Raw genomic sequence first — 17,200 nt, forward strand, 5'->3', positions numbered from 1 at the left:
CGGGTTAAGAGCCCACTCCACTAGGGGTGTTGCCTCTTCCTGGGCGCTGGCTCGTGGCGCCTCGCTGACAGATATTTGTAGAGATGCGGGCTTGGCGACACCTAACACGTTCGCTAGATTCTATAGCCTCCGTGTAGAGCCGGTATCTTCCTGTGTGCTCACTTCCCATAGTCAGTAACACCGAAATGCCTGTTCTAGTGTTGGCTTGCTGCGGCATTCCCTCCCCTATGGTAGACGGATGCGTGCGCTTATTCTGCTCCAGTCGAGTTCCCCGGATCGGCGAACCCTGTTGAGTCCTCCGCAACCCACGGCAGTCGGACGTGGCGGAGCATTCGACGCCAGGTCTAACACTCGTATGCATTGGTGGAACTTGTGTTAGGCTGGGTTCAATATGTAGTGACCCCCACGGCGGTCCCATATGTGTATTCTTCCACGGTACGGCTCCCTACGGCGAGCCCGTGTCTTTCCCTCGGCAGAGTCTCCTCTGCCATCCCAGGTACGTGTTGGCCCCCTCCACTAATTGGCCGGGGCCACCCCTGGAACTTCCGTATGTTGTGCTGCCCACGGTCAGCCCATACGTGTATTCTCCACATGGTAACTCCCTCTGGGCATGATGTGGCTTCCGCAGCGGCCTTCACAGGCACACTTTCCCAGCGTTATCCAATACAGTCAGCTGAATGGGTCTTGCGGAACAGCAGCTTTGACTCTCCCTGCGTGAATTCCCGCCCGCATCAGATCGGGGTCTGAGGGGCTCATCGCTGGGCGCTGGAAGTGGTAGTAATTATGGCGTTTTCCATAAGGGATCCCAATTCGTCGGTACGTCCGACGTACGTCGAACGTGACCGACTGAATGGGAACGTCTCGGTTACGTATGGTAACCCACGTTCCCTGAAGGAGGGAATGGAGACGTACGTCCCGTCGCCACAGTTGCTGTACCATCACTGCAGGTTGAGCCACTATGTTCGGCTCCTCAGTGAAAAACAGCGTGCATTCGCTCTCGCTTCCTGTTTATACCCGCGGCGCGGGGCGGAGCGCAAGATGCAAATCTCTCACGCCAATGGCCCATTGACCTGTTCTCTATATCTCGAAGCTGATAGGGGCTCCCTGAAGTGATCCCAATTCGTCGGTACGTCCGACGTACGTCTCCGTTCCCTCCTTCAGGGAACGTGGGTTACCATACGTAACCGAGACGTTTTTTTTAGATCAATAAATGTTCCTTTTTTAAAATTGTAAATTTTAAATTGTTATCATCATGATCATTGTGTCATTTTTATGTTGTAAATTGAGGGAGCAAAAGCAGTATCGGCTTCAAATATCGGCTCAAGAAAATTGTCAGCCCGTATCGCTCACCGGCTAAGGCTGATGAAAAAAAATCGGCATCGGCACTAAAAAATCCATATCGGTCGACCCCTAGTTTTGAGCTCCAGGGTCACATTTATGATGCTAAATCAATGCAGCTAAACACATTTTCTTAGTGAATTCTTTCCAAAATGCTTACTGTAAAATCATTTTGCATGCTTTCAGAAGACATATCGAGGACAACTGGTTGTTGCATGTTTTCATTCGTTACAGTGCGGCGATCCCTGTATTGCTCTTATTTTCAGATCTGTGCTCTTTCCAGATTCGTGATTTCACTGCAGGCCCAAACAACCCCTGCTGTTCTTGTGACCCGCCTGCATGTTGTTTGCATCACAGCGTTGAATATTTCATGCGTTGCTTTATGGTGGTATGGAATGATATTGCATAAATGAGCATTGTGCAGTTCAGTCTGTACAGATGGCTCATCTATAAATTATAATTATTTGATTCCGCACCAGCAGAGATGTTTTTTAACGGAGTAACTCAAACATTATTTCTCATCATCATCATCATCATCATCATCATCACCGCGAGGCAGTCTAATCTACGGGTCAGTGCGCTCATGCATCTCTTCCTCACGCGCTGCATAATGAAAGCGTTTGTCTAGCTCTGACGGGTAAATTGTGTCTTTTGTGCACAGCGAAAAAAGAGCCGGCGGAGGCGTGCATCTTATCTCAGTCACACTCCTAACCTCCTGTTCATTACTTATATTTCCTCAATACTCTTCTGAGAGGAGCAGCACATCTCGCAGAGCCATGATTACTGTACGGCTCCGGCTCATTCTCTGGATGGCACATCGGTGTGCGCTGTGTGTGTGTGTGTGTGTGTGATGTATGTTTGCAATTATGCACTTTCTAATGTGTTTTTCATGTATTTGAATGCTCTACGGACATTATTGTCAAAATGTCGAAACACTATTATATGATCGTATGATGTGAATATTTCATTCTGTTGTATTCGGTCACACTTTTCACACACAGATGCTTCAGCTTTACACTGATGACAGGACATGAGTTTTGTTTTAGATGAAAAGCTAAAGTAAGTTATTTCTGTTGTAAAAATTGATTTCAAACTGTAAAAACGCATGTAAAAATATATATATTGCACAAAATGAAAACAATAATGTAAATATTATTATTATAAGTGTGAATCAAAAAATTAAAAGCACATTTATATTTTAATTTAGACTTTTTAAAATCTAATTTCAGCTTTTTATCTCATAATTAGGACTTTTAAGTCATAATTTCGACTTTAAATCTAACATTTAGAATTTTTTTACATTTCACAATGACTTAACATGTCATATTTTTGACTTTTTATCTCACTATTATGACTTTTAAAATCATATTTGTGACTTTTTATCTAATAATTATGACTTTTAAAGATTTCATTTGATTGGTAACAGCTCTATACAGTGTCTTATTCTAATTATATTTATTATAAGTCATTTATTATAAATTATAAGACATTTTTCAGGTGGTAATGTAGATCTCTATGATTTTAAGGAGTGCTGGTCTGGTCTTGGTCTTGACTCGGTCTCGTCCTGCCTTGGTCTTGATCTCAACCCCTCAAAGTCTTGGTCTTGGTCTCAACCCCTCAAAGTCTTGTTCTTGGTCTCAACCCCTCAAAGTCTTGGTCTCAACCCCTCAAAGTCTTGTTCTTGGTCTCAACCCCTCAAAGTCTTGTTCTTGGTCTCAACCCCTCAAAGTCTTGGTCTTGGTCTCAACCCCTGAAAGTCTTGGTCTTGGTCTCAACCCCTCAAAGTCTTGGTCTTGGTCTCAACCCCTCAAAGTCTTGGTCTTGGTCTCAACCCCTCAAAGTCTTGGTCTTGGTCTTGGTCTTGACTCCGTCTCATCCTGCCTTGGTCTTGGTCTCAACCCCTCAAAGTCTTGTTCTTGGTCTCAACCCCTCAAAGTCTTGTTCTTGGTCTCAACCCCTCAAAGTCTTGTTCTTGGTCTCAACCCCTCAAAGTCTTGGTCTTGGTCTCAACCCCTCAAAGTCTTGGTCTTGGGCTCAACCCCTCAAAATCTTGGTCTTGGTCTCAACCCCTCAAAGTCTTGGTCTTGGTCTCAAACCCTCAAAGTCTTGGTCTTGGTCTCAACCCCTCAAAGTCTTGGTCTTGGTCTCAACCCCTCAAAGTCTTGGTCTTGGTCTCAACCCCTCAAAGTCTTGGTCTTGGTCTTGGTCTTGACTCCGTCTCGTCCTGCCTTGGTCTTGGTCTCAACCCCTCAAAGTCTTGGTCTTGTTCTTAACCTCTCAAAGTCTTGGTCTTGGTCTTAATCTCTCAAAGTCTTGGTCTTGGTGTCAACCCCTCATGGTCTTGGTCTTGGTCTCAAAACCTAAAAGTCTTGGTCTTGGTCTTGACTCAGTCTCGCCCTGCCTTGGTCTTGATCTCAACCCCTCAAAGCCTTGGTCTTGGTCTGTCTTGATCTCAACCCCTCAAAGTCTTGGTCTTGGTCTTGATCTCAGCTCCTCAAAGTCTTGGTCTTGATCTCAACCCCTCAAAGTCTTGGTCCTGGTCTTGATCTCAACCCCTCAAAGTCTTGGTCTTGGCCGCAACCCCTCAAAGTCTTGGTCTTGGTCTCAACCCCTCAAAGTCTTGGTCTTGGTCTCAATCCCTCAAAGTATTGGTCTTGGGCTTTGTTTCAACCCCTCAAAGTCTTGGTCTTGGTCTCAACCCCTCAAAGTCTTGGTATTGGTCTTGGTCTCAATCCCTCAAAGTCTTGGTCTTGTCTTGGTCTCAACCCCTCAAAGTCTTGGTCTTGGTCTCAATCCCTCAAAGTCTTGGTCTTGGTCTCAATCCCTCAAAGTCTTGGTCTTGGGCTTTGTTTCAACCCCTCAAAGTCTTGGTCTTGGTCTCAACCCTCAAAGTCTTGGTCTCAATCCCTCAAAGTCTTGGTCTTGGTCTTGGTCTTTGTTTCAACCCCTCAAAGTCTTGGTCTTGGTCTCAACCCCTCACAGTCTTGGTCTCAATCCCTCAAAGTCTTGGTCTTGGTCTTGGTCTTTGTTTCAACCCCTCAAAGTCTTGGTCTTGGTCTCAACCCCTCACAGTCTTGGTCTCAATCCCTCAAAGTCTTGGTCTTGGTCTCAATCCCTCAAAGTCTTGGTCTTGGGCTTTGTTTCAACCCCTCAAAGTCTTGTTCTTGGTCTTGATCTCACCACACATTTGTCTTGGTCTCTACTTGGTCTAGGATTAGGTGGTCTTGACTGCAACACTAGTTTATCGAGCACAATCCATATTGAGCATAATTTACATTTTAAGAAAGCATGTTTGCATTATTTTTCAATGCCTGGTTAAACCAAACGCCAGACTAACACACCGCAGGCTTTGTGCTCAAATACCGTGCAACAGTTAGTAAATTCGACTCATTGATTTCGAAATGCCTTAAGAGTACAAGAGTAAAAATGACTCAGCTTTATTATAAAATGAAAATCTAACAAAAAGCTGATGAAACACCTGACATTTAAGACTTTAAATGGGAACACCTTTTCGAAATGACACATGCCGGCACGGCAATGCCTCTTTTTGTATTCGAAACAAATGAGAACAAAAGAAGCACCTTCACAGGAATTAGCCGTAAACCTCACAGAGCAGGTGAGGATTGTGTGCTAGCCTCCACAATTAGGCAGGGGCCAAAGGTGCAAAGCTCCGTGGAGGGGAATAAAAGATGAGCTCGTTTAAATATTCAACACGGAGGGCCGACAGCTTCTCGGCATGCAGTGCAGGTGCACACCTCCTACAACAAAAAAGTTATTTCGCACCGCCATCCAGGGTGCTAGAACTCAATCATTTGCGAGGTCTTGGAATCACAGTGTCACCAGAATGGGCTCACAATGAGGAAAGGTGAAGTACAAACACCTACACCGGCACTGGTGACCTACAGCTGAAAGACGTCAAATGCAACAGTTCTAATTTGTATAATGGAAAATTGAGGGGTATAAATAGATGAAGTGAGAGAGGCAGGTGTGACTGAGAGAAAAAGAAGAAGAACTTGAGAGGATCTCACACACATTTGGCTCCGGCGAGTCTAAACATAGCCTTTAGCAGCTTTCCTGATCTGAACAGTCATACAGTGTTCATTAGAGAAGAAGAAAGAGGACATTTCAAAGGGAACAAAGTCCCTTTGTCTGTAATCATGCAAAAATAATAATCATAAAAAGATATTGCCCAACCGTGATAATGGCCAATAAATAAACAGGGCAATATCAGTATGTGAAAAGCTAAATCTGGATCTCCATTTTTGGAGCCGGGTTCCCGCTCTTTTTCAGCGACCATTTTCCAGGACTTTTTTAATTTTACTATGACGGGAATAAAAGACGAGGATCACGCCAAATATTGCTTAAAAGGCGTACAGTTTATTACCATGACTTAACTATGAAATAGTTTTTAATATGAGCTCATAATCATACGTTATGACTGTAAAAGCTTCTTTACACCACAGAATAAAAGAAATGAAAAAGTAATTGCGACTCTTTATCTCGTTATTCTGACTTTCTCGTAATTGTGATATAAACTCGCAAATTGTCGCAATTCTGAAAAAAAGTCATTATTTTTGCCTCAGAATTGAACTTTATAACTAGCAATTGCAGTTTATATCTCACAATTCAGAGAAAATAAGTCAGAATTGAAAGATATAAACTCGCAATTGTGAGTTTATATCAAAATGATGTGATAATCTGTCTACAAGATTTCCCAGGACATTTGACATGCTCTCTAATTGTCCATGTGTTTTCCAGGACTGTTCAAGTGTTCAAGGTTTTCCAGGATGAGTGGGAACCCTGAATTACCAAAAAGTGACCATAGTAGCCATAGTAAACACTTTCCTAATTATGCATAAACCTTATCTTTTGTGATAAATAATAGGTAAGTTCATACATAGATTACTTACAGTTATTATTTATCGGAGTGGCTTTGTGCTTTATACTTTTACAGACCTTTTTCAAACTCAAACAGCAACATTACACTAAAGAAAGATGAAAAAGTAAAGAGGCATAATAGGTCGTCTTTAACAATGCCATGGTGAGTATTATGAGGGAATCTTTATATATGGAGGTGGATATGTATTGCCCTAATTGCTCCATGGATGAGTTTGTCTCTGAGGGTTTGAGCCTGTCTTTGGGTCACTGGCCTCTTACACTGCAAAAAATGCTTTTCTTACTTAGTTTTCAGTCCAAATATCTAAAAAATCTTACATTAAGAAGCATTTTCTAGACACGCAAAAGTTTTTGTCTTGTTTTGGGGGAAAATAACTCAACATTATGGGAGATTTTGCTTAAAACAAGCAAAATAATCTGCCAATGGGGTAAGCAAAATAATCTTAATTAAAACAGAAAACATTGCTTACCCCATTGGCAGATTATTTTGCTTGTTTTAAGCAAAAACTAGGAAGTAAATGCTTCCTAATGTAAGATTTTTTGATATTTGGACTGAAAACAAGACAAAAATACTAAGTAAGAAAAGCATTTTTTTCAGTGTACAGCTCTTTCTCAACTCCAAAATAATAATATTGCTATTATAACTTTGATAGAAAGGGATGTAATGGATCACAATCAACCAATCGTTAAATTCAAGAACACAATTAGATAATACCAGTTTAGCTCAACCAATGAGCAAGCAATGCTTCATTTTGTTCAGTCTGTGGGGTCAAAGGTCACATTAGCAATTAAAGACAAAACACTTGAGCAAAACATGCTCAGCTCAAAGTGTCTGAATCATTTTAATCCCAGGTTTTTATTAATTTTACTGTTGGTGTATGAATAATTCTTGGGTTTAATATGTCTCAGTTGACTTTATTTAGCTCTCCTCACTTACAGAATGAACTATAGTGTCCTCACACACTAGAGAAATATTACATCTGTGTCATGATCATGTTTGGTTTGACTGTATATAGGCCTCCTCTTGTGCTGATTGGATAGATCATCTGAAAATGATCCTACTGAACTTTGTTAATAAAACATCATTGAACAGAGATCGGCAGCTCCCATTTGACTGTAAGTATTAAACTATTAAAGTTACGGCCAGTCATTTTCTGTAGTGTAGGGTTGGGTATCGTTTTAATTTTATCGATTCCTAATTTCGATTCCAATAGGGTAAAAAACACATTTATTATTAGGCTATTATTGCAAACACATTTCATTGTAACTGGATACCATGAACAAAAGTCAACAGGCTAGCAACATTTGCATATGGTTTAAAAATAACATAGCAAAAAAAGAAAAGAAAAAAAAGCCTTTCAAGCATTATTAAAGACAAGTAAGAACAAAGAACAAAGAACAAATAAACAAATTAGCAATTGCACAAATAAATACAATTGAATGGTGATGATTGAAATAAACATTTTCAGATGGGAACAGAAACTGTAATCAAATGTAAAATAACACTGCACTTTATTGATCAAATATAGGCTATACATTACAAATATAGTTCAAAGTTCTTCTGTCAAGAACAGTAAGTGGATTTTCTCGTCTTTTGTTGTTTGGTTAATGTTATCATAGAAACGGCATCAAGAAAATCTGCCGTCAACGACATACCCGACTGTGTTTACGACAGTATTTTGACATTTTTGTGTGCATTTGTCCATTCGCGTGCTGTGCAAAAAGACGAGGAAGAGAACTCACGCACTATTCATTCACTATGAGAAGCCATTCTGTGCGCACGTGGGTGTGTGTGTGTGTGTGTGTGCAGTGGTTAAAAATCACAATGAAATGCGCGCACAGGAACCGATAAGTGGAATTGAAATGTATCGAAATGCGTGTTTCTTATCGAATCACCAGTTCTGGGCAATTTGGTTCTCGATACCCATCGACAGATATGCCATTAGTCTATTTATTATTTAGACTAGTGTGTCATGTGACACTGAAGGCTGGAGTAATGGCTGGTGCAAATTCTTGAAAATATTTTACATTGTAATAATACAGTATTTCAGAATATTTACAGTTTTTACTATATTTTTGATCAAATATTGATCAAAATATTGCATTCTGGAGCTTACATATACCCATGATTATTATATTCTACATTATTTATTCTGCTAAAAAAAAATAAGGAGATAAAAGTGAGTAGCATTTGACTGATCATGTGATCTCGGCATGACCACCCACTCTTATACCAACAACTTTTATCAGGCTACTAATTTGATTGAAGTCTTCATGTGTAAATTTAAACATTTTCAGTTCTGTAAAGCTTTTTAATGAGGCAGGAATTCTTGAGTGCACCTTTACATTCACATGCACAGTAAATGGAAAATCCAAGTGCATTGGGCATTAAAAAAAAACTGCAGTTCTGAAGGTCAGCGAGAGGCCGGACGTCTGCTGGACTGAGGTAATGAAGCATTAAAGCATGAGCACAGAGTCAAATATTTGTCCAGCTAGGAAATCATATTCTTACTCAAGGAAAACACTTCACTGGACATCAGATATTCGTGCCCAAAGCGAATCTGAGAGAGTAGAATCTATGCGGCTTAAATACATGCAGATATCAATAGAACCGATGTCACAGGAATATCATAAAAGCATATGAATACCTCTTCAAATCAAAGATTCGGTGGTCTGACCAGACAAGCATTAAGAGGAAGAGCCGTTCAAACCCAGAACAGGATCGCAAAGAGAGCGGAAGACAAATGTGTGTGTGTGTGTGTGTGTGTGTGTGTGTGTGTGTGTGTGTGTGGGCATGTTTTCATGAAATATCAGGACACAAATGTGTATAATGACATGGGTATGACATAGATATTACAAAAAGAGGGTGAAATATGAGGACGTTCCCCATGTCCTCACTTTTCAAAATGCTTATAAATCACACAGAACAAGTTTTTTTTCCCAGAAAGTGAACTGCACAGTCTCCTGTGAGGGCTAGGTTTAGGGGCAGGGTCAGTGTAAGGGGATAGAAAATACGGTTTGTACAGTATGAAAACCATTACGCCTATGGAATGTCCTCACATTTCACAAAAACAAACATGTGTGTGTGTGTGTGTGTGTGTGTGTGTGTGTGTGTGTGTGTGTGTGTGTGTGTGTGTGTGTGTGTGTGGTTATGATTACAGACAGACGGCGGTTGGAATGAGATCTGTGTGGATGGAAGGGGATATTCAGAGGTTTCTCACGCTTTTGTACCGCTCAAATAAATGTTATTTTCTAACTATAGTGAATGTATAACGGTTTGCACAAAAATGATTAGGCAGCACAGCCGTTTCCAACATTGTTAATAATAAGAAACTTTTCTTGAGCATCGAATCATCATATGAATGATTTCTGAACGATCATGTGACACTGAAGACTGGAGTAATGGTTCATCCAAAAATGAAGATTACGCCATGATTTACTGACCCTCAAGTCATTCCTGTATGACATTCTTCTTTCAGACGAATACAATCAGTTATATTAATAATGTCCTGGCTCTTCCAAGCTTTATAATGGCAGTGAATGATTGTTTCTGTTTTGAAGTCCATAAAAGTGCATCTATCCATCAAAAAAGTGCATCCATCCATCAAAAAGGTGCATCTATCCATCATAAAAGTGCATCTATCATCAAAAAAGTGCATCCATTCATCATAAAAGTGCATCCATCCATCAAAAAAGTGCATCTATCCATCATAAAAGTGCATCCATCCATCATAAAAGTGCATCCATCCATCAAAAAAGTGCATCTATCCATCATAAAAGTGCATCTATCATCAAAAAAGTGCATCCATCCATCAAAAAGGTGCATCTATCCATCATAAAAGTGCATCTATCCGTCATAAAAGTGCATCCAGCCATAAAAAAGTGCATCTTTCCATCATAAAAGTGCATCCATCCATTATAAAAGTGCATCTGTCCATCATAAAAGTGCATAAAAGTGCATCTATCCATCATAAAAGTGCATCTGTCCATCATAAAAGTGCATAAAAGTGCATCTATCCATCATAAAAGTGCATCATTTGCATAATTTTAGCATTTTTGGGTGAACTATCCCTATAAGTTGTAATACTATTTCACAATATTACTTTTCTTACTGTATTTTTTTTATTTAATACAGCCTTGGATAGCTTAAGAGAAACATTTTTAAAAAATCTTACATACTCTATACGTACTGCGATTGCACTAAACATTGCTGCAGTTATGTCTAGGTTAAGCGACTTGTGTAGGATACAGGCTTATTTAGCAGGCTAATCGGCTAGCAGTATGCTAAGTTAGCACACACACCGAACCGTGGATGGCAAACATTAGAAACAGCACAGGAGACCCAGACTCACCATGCGTCTTGCTGGACAGACGCTTGCGCTGGTTGGTGGAGGTGTTGTGCGGGAGGAGTGTGTTCTGCTGGTGGTTGCTGTTGACAGGACTGGTGGCGATGATGTTATCCTTGTACTTGCTCATTAGGGACAGTTTCGTACTATCACTCCCTGATGGAAAAAAGGTTACAATTAGGGATAAAGCGAGACAGACGAATGAGCAGCAAATAACCGTCCGCCGTGAGCACGCAGAGACACTTCATGTAAACGCTTGTCATTCAGAAGGACAAGTCTAAGTGGACCATGCAAAGTATTTTCAGGGTTATGTTACAACCAAAGCAATTGAGAGCCTTTACAGCCGTCATTCACCATTACGCAACATCGCCGTCCCCTGTAGTTAGTCTGGGCCTTTATAATGAGTCAATTGCACAATAAAGACAACTGGCAGTGCAGGGTTTCATTGTATTAGGCAAATGATTGTGACAGCATGAAATCGCCCCTCTCCTGAAAAGCTTTTATTTATAATGGGCTACTCTTCAAGGCAAACATCAACATCATTTCACATCAGATAAGGGGCGGCCATTCCAAATTCTGTCCGTCCAATGGACACAGCCGATCTGGCAGAGACTCAGGTCATGTGACTCGCATCTATTCTTGACTATTGCAGAGCTTAAATGGGTTGCACCCACGCTTAGCTGGAATTTATAGCGTTATTACTTTGATATTATTTGGGGAAAAATAGCTTTGGCTAAATAAATAAATATGTCATGTTGATTTCCTCTCTGCAGCTGTTTTGATATGGGCTTTATCCAATTTCTGGAGCTTGCACTTGCAGCCACAAACCAAAATGCGAGCTCAGCCGCTGACTCTTGAGCTATCGAGGTGGAATAAATATTTCCAGGGGCACGAATGTGCGAATGGCGTGCTTAGTACATGCAATTTAAATCTCACAGGTTCCTAGATGTAAAAAAAAAATGATATCGTATCACGTTGTGTGTATATATACATACGCTAAAAGACATTCAAAGGATTCTTTTTTACAGCTACATCAAATGCTAAATAACTTGAACATGCATCCACTTATGCATTCAAGGCCTGGTTTCCAAGTTGTTTATGTATCTCTGAAATTAGGCACTGCATCAAAACACTGAATTAGGAGTGTGCATTAATTTACTGCATAATTAAAGCATGCCATTAAAATCATTAAGGTTATTGTCTGAGGTTTTATTGGGAATGTTAAAAGGGCAGGTCAGTCAAATGTAAATTGTACAGTTGAATCCCCCTCATGTCATTCCAGAGCTCGATGTGTGTCTTTCTTCCATACAGCACAAAAGGAGACATTTCTGAAGTCTGCGCAGGTTGCTCTTTTACATGCAACTCCAATGAATGGGCACTGAAGCATTCAAGAAGAATTATAAAAGTGGTTTATATGGCTTGTGTTATACATCCCAAGTCGTCTAAAGCCATAGTTGTGTGTGTGAATGAGCTTGAAATGTAAGACATAATTCGTGATGTAATTGAAAATCGTGACATTCGCCCTAGTTATCTTCACATTCATGAGAGTGCATGAGTCAGATCTTTTCAATGAATTGGTTGATTTAGTTCACTAACTCAATGTGAAAGATTTGTTTATGATTGTTTTTAAAGGAACACGCCGACTTTTTGGGACTTTATCTTATTCCCCGTATCCCCCAAAGTTAGATAAGTCCATACATACCATTCTCATCTCTGTCTGTCACAACCACCGCTAGCCTAGCTTAGCACAAAGACTGGAGGTTAACGGCTCCAGCTAGCCTAGCTTAGCACAAAGACTGGAGGTAAATGGCTCCAGCTAGCCTAGCTTAGCACAAAGACTGGAGGTAAATGGCTCCAGCTAGCCTAGCTTTGCACAAAGACTGGAGGTTAACGGCTCCAGCTAGCCTAGCTTAGCACAAAGACTGGAGGTAAATGGCTCCAGCTAGCCTAGCTTAGCACAAAGACTGGAGGTAAATGGCTCCAGCTAGCCTAGCTTTGCACAAAGACTGGAGGTTAACGGCTCCAGCTAGCCTAGCTTAGCACAAAGACTGGAGGTTAACGGCTCCAGCTAGCCTAGCTTAGCACAAAGACTGGAGGTAAATGGCTCCAGCTAGCCTAGCTTTGCACAAAGACTGGAGGTAAATGGCTCCAGCTAGCCTAGCTTAGCACAAAGACTGGAGGTTAACAGCTCCAGCTAGCCTAGCTTAGCACAAAGACTGGAGGTAAATGGCTCCAGCTAGCCTAGCTTAGCACAAAGACTGGAGGTAAATGGCTCCAGCTAGCCTAGCTTTGCACAAAGACTGGAGGTAAATGGCTCCAGCTAGCCTAGCTTAGCACAAAGACTGGAGGTTAACGGCTCCAGATAGCCTAGCTTAGCACAAAGACTGGAGGTTAACGGCTCCAGCTAGCCTAGCTTAGCACAAAGACTGGAGGTAAATGGCTCCAGCTAGCCTAGCTTAGCACAAAGACTGGAGGTTAACGGCTCCAGCTAGCCTAGCTTAGCACAAAGACTGGAGGTAAATGGCTCCAGCTAGCCTAACTTAGCACAAAGACTGGAGGTAAATGGCTCCAGCTAGCCTAGCTTAGCACAAAGACTGGAGGTAAATGGCTCCAGCTAGCCTAGCTTAGCACAAAGACTGGAGGTTAACGGCTCCAGCTAGCCTAGCTTAGCACAAAGACTGGAGGTAAATGGCTCCAGCTAGGGTTGCCACCTTTGGTGTGGCAAAATAAGGGACACCCATTCACGACCCCCCCCCCCCCCCAACAAAAAAAACGCGTCATGAAATGATTATTTCTACATTGACAACTTGACAGCTCAATAATAAACCATAAGAAAACATGAGATCAAGTATGTGAACTTGCAACAGAACACACTTTATATTATTTAACATTTGATTATTTTATTTATTTCTAAAGAACTCTTTAGTAGCCTATTTGGTGCACTTTAAAGGGTACAGTTCAGCCCAAAATGAAAATTCTGTCATCATTTACTCGCCCTCATGATGTTCCAGACCTGTATGAGTTTCTTTGTCCTGCTGAACACAAAAGAAGATAGAGTGAAGAATGTTTGTAACCAGGCTGCTTTGGGGGCACCATTGACTTCCATATTAATCTTCCTATGTGTTCAACATAACAAAGAAATGTGTACATGTTTGGAACAACTTGAGGGTGAGTAAATGATGACAGAATTTTCATTTTTGGGTGAACTGTCTCTTTAAGCAGTCATTCTGAACCAGTAATCACTTTTTTGAATTTCAAAAATGTAATTTTTTTTAATTGATTTACTTAAATTATGACTATATTATCATGTAATTATTTGTCCCGTTTTTATCTAAAAAATTTTTTAAATGTCATAAACTTTATATGACAGGATTATTGGTTATGTATGATTATAGCGTAGCTAAATTATAAATTAATAATTACATTTATTAGGCTATAATCTATTAATTAACCTGTCTAAAAAAATAAATAATTATGTCTGCCAAGCTCTGATAATGTATGGAATATTATATTAATATATTATCCATTAAAAAGAACTATAGGCTACCTTTAGAAGCACAGATGTGTCTGTCACCACTGCTGCTTTAAGTCAGACAGTCTGAGACACTGAAATGCTTCTCATAAAGTGTGCAGTTGGCCTGAGGTTCATCATGAGTTACTGGACAGACCCATTGATACCTTTTTGATATTCAGTTCTATATCTGGAGATCCTCTTGCGTTTAAACAGTGGACGCGACACGAGCTCGACATGTTTTTAAAAAAACGCGCAATTTTACAGGCACACGGTGACGGCACAGCGCATGTTCTCGAGACTCCGCCGCTACGGCAACAAAGCCGCTAAAACGCAATCACGCGCAAATGAGCTCCTGTACTACTTATTGTTAAATTGATTTCTTTATATTTGCTATCAGTATTCTCCACACTGCAAAATCCGTGTGTGTTTATTGAACTATGTGTGTGGACCTATGTAAAATACGGAACAAATCGCGTCCCGTATTGGTTTGATACGGAACACGTCATTTTGCTTGTAAATACGGGACGATTCCGTATTTTACGGGACGGGTGGCAACCCTAGCTCCAGCTAGCCTAGCTTAGCACAAAGACTGGAGATAAATGGCTCCAGCTAGCCTAGCTTAGCACAAAGACTGGAGATAAATGGCTCCAGCTAGCCTACTGCTCAATAAGTGACAAAATAACGCCAACATTTTCCTATTTACATGTTGTGATGTGTGTAGTGACATCGTGTACTAAGACTGACGGAAAATTAAAAGTTGTGATTTTCTAGACCGATATGGCTAGGAACTCCGTCGGTCTTAGTACACAATGTAACTATACACATCCCAACACTTAAATGTTGTGCAGCAGCACACACACATGCCAAATATTACAAATAAAAGTATTCCTTTCTGGAGAATCGTTCAGTCTTTCCGCTCGCATGTCAACAGTGAATCCGCCATGGTGCGAGCGCAACTGGCTTTTAAAGGGAAAGGGAGAAGAGACTCTGATTGGTTTATTGCTCGTAACGGCCAAAACACACCCATGACTCATTAAGAGACGAGGGACGACGCTCTTAGACAATGACACCAACCATTTTTCCCGTCGTTAAACTAGCAAAAGTGGATTCGGACAGAAAGTGCACTTGCGCCGTGCGCTCAGATCAATAAAATAGGGCCCTATGCCATATTGATATAAAAATAAATGTTTTTTGAGCACCAAATCAGCATTTTAGAATGATTTCTGAAGGATCATGTGACATATTCAAATAGAAAAAGTTATTTTAAATTGTTATAAAATTTCAAAATATGACCGCATCAAATAAATGCAGTTTTGGTGACCATAACACACTTAAGATCCAACAAATTCCAAACAGTCGTGTGTGTCTAAAATAATGGTCACTCAACAAATCTGAACAAATCATTTTGGTGAATAGATTCAGAAGATTTGAATAACTGGGATGAATAAAAATCTGCTCTACTACTGTGAAGTGGCTCGCGGGTGACTGACATCACTCTCTTTTCGAACAGATTACATAAACACAGAATATTTGTTTTTGATTTGGTTTACATTGTTTAAAACCTGACATTTCAGCGTTTCTTTAGACATATGTCTCATGTTTGTGAGACAAGTATTCACTAAGCTAGAGCTCATTTTCTGAAGACTATCTGAATGAACGTCTTTGACAGAGAGGCTGCAGATCGCGCATCATGTTTGTTTTCTTTATTTTGCAAAAAGCAAAACATTTTGTTTTTATTGTAACTGTACACAAAAAAATAGAAACTTAACAGATTATAATGATGTATAACACTTGCCTGAATGATTTGAGTCTCTTGGGCAGTGATAAGAAAAAAAGCGAGCCGATCGCGCCGGCGCGACCGCCGACTCGAGAGGGTTAAAGCTTCATTCATTGTAATTGCATTGACAAGAACGACCATTCACAAGTTTGGAATGATATGAAGGTGAGTAAATACATTTTCAATTTTTAGTGAACTATCCCTTTAATTTGCATAGATCTTTATTTTCATACAGTGCAGTGTGTGGTGAGCTCACACACCTGGAGTGAGGTCCATGCCAGCTTTGTCATTGCACCCTTGAAGTGAGTCAAGTGTGCGTGTCACCTGACTGGTGAAGTCCTCTCCGCCGTTCATGCACTCCCGCTGCAGGTGGTGTCGGAGGTCTGTGATGTCATACTCATACCCGTCCAAGATGGGAGTCTCGCGGATGCTGAGGGTGCCGCTCGAGTTATGGCCCTGCCCGCGAGAATTTCTCAAGCTTTCCCGGGCCTGTCCACCCATCAGGACCGAGGGGATGTAGTGAATCTCATTGGCTGCTTCAGCGCTGGCGCTCTTTTGCGGCTGAGGTACCCGGCGACGTTTACACCAGCGTCTACGAGTGTACAGGATCAACACCAAACACAGGATGGACAACAGAAGAGCGATCATCCCACCCTACAGAGACAAAGAAAAAGGGAACATTTATATCAAGAGTAAAAAGATACTGCAATCCGTAGCATATGTTCAAATGCATTTCATCATTGAATGAGTTCCCTCATTCAAAATATTTATATTGTGCATCAATCTGATTCAGGTCAGCTGAATGATGACTGGCTCACACACCTGAGGCTGAGACATTATAAATCTGAAATTCAAACTGAAGGCCTAAATTATTAATTGCAGCACTGCACCACTAAGTAACTGCCTTTACATGCACATGAGCATCCCATTCTCAATCCGTAGGGTTTAATATGGAGTCGGCCACCCTTCACAGCTCTAACAGCTTCAGCTCTTCTGCTTTCCTCAAGGTTTAGGAGTGTGTTTATGGGGATTCTTCATTTGTGATGTTGGACGAGAAGGCCTGGCTCTCAGTCTCCGCTCTAATTCATCCCAAAGCTGTTCTATCGGGTTGAGGTCAGGACTCAAGTTCCTCCACATCAAACTCGCTCATCCATGTCTTTATGGAGCGACGCTTTGTGCACTGGTGCATGCTGGGACAGGAAGGGGCCGTCCCCAAACTGTTACCACAAAGTTGGGAGCATGAAATTGTCCAAAATGTCTTGGTGACGCATTAAGAGTTCCTTTCACTGGATCTAAGGGGCCAATCCCTGAAAAACAACCCCACCCCAT

At 41.0% G+C, this 17,200-nt stretch overlaps 1 protein-coding gene across 6 annotated transcripts in view; it reads right to left on the reverse strand.

The window, feature by feature from the left end:
- The window catches only part of astn1 (astrotactin 1), a 463,883-nt gene that overhangs the window by 348,335 nt on the left and 98,348 nt on the right, over positions 1 to 17,200 (reverse strand). For all 6 annotated transcript variants that reach the window (XM_079819008.1, XM_079819011.1, XM_079819007.1 and 3 more), the window contains exons 3-4: positions 16,132 to 16,525; positions 10,587 to 10,736 (exon numbers count right to left, since the gene is read on the reverse strand). In XM_079819008.1, coding sequence (XP_079675134.1) covers positions 10,587 to 10,736; positions 16,132 to 16,525 — 544 coding nt within the window. The remainder of the gene's footprint in view (positions 1 to 10,586; positions 10,737 to 16,131; positions 16,526 to 17,200) is intronic.

This window comes from Gobio gobio (assembly GCF_949357685.1).
Source record: "Gobio gobio genome assembly, chromosome: 6".
Classification (NCBI taxonomy): domain Eukaryota; kingdom Metazoa; phylum Chordata; class Actinopteri; order Cypriniformes; family Gobionidae; genus Gobio; species Gobio gobio.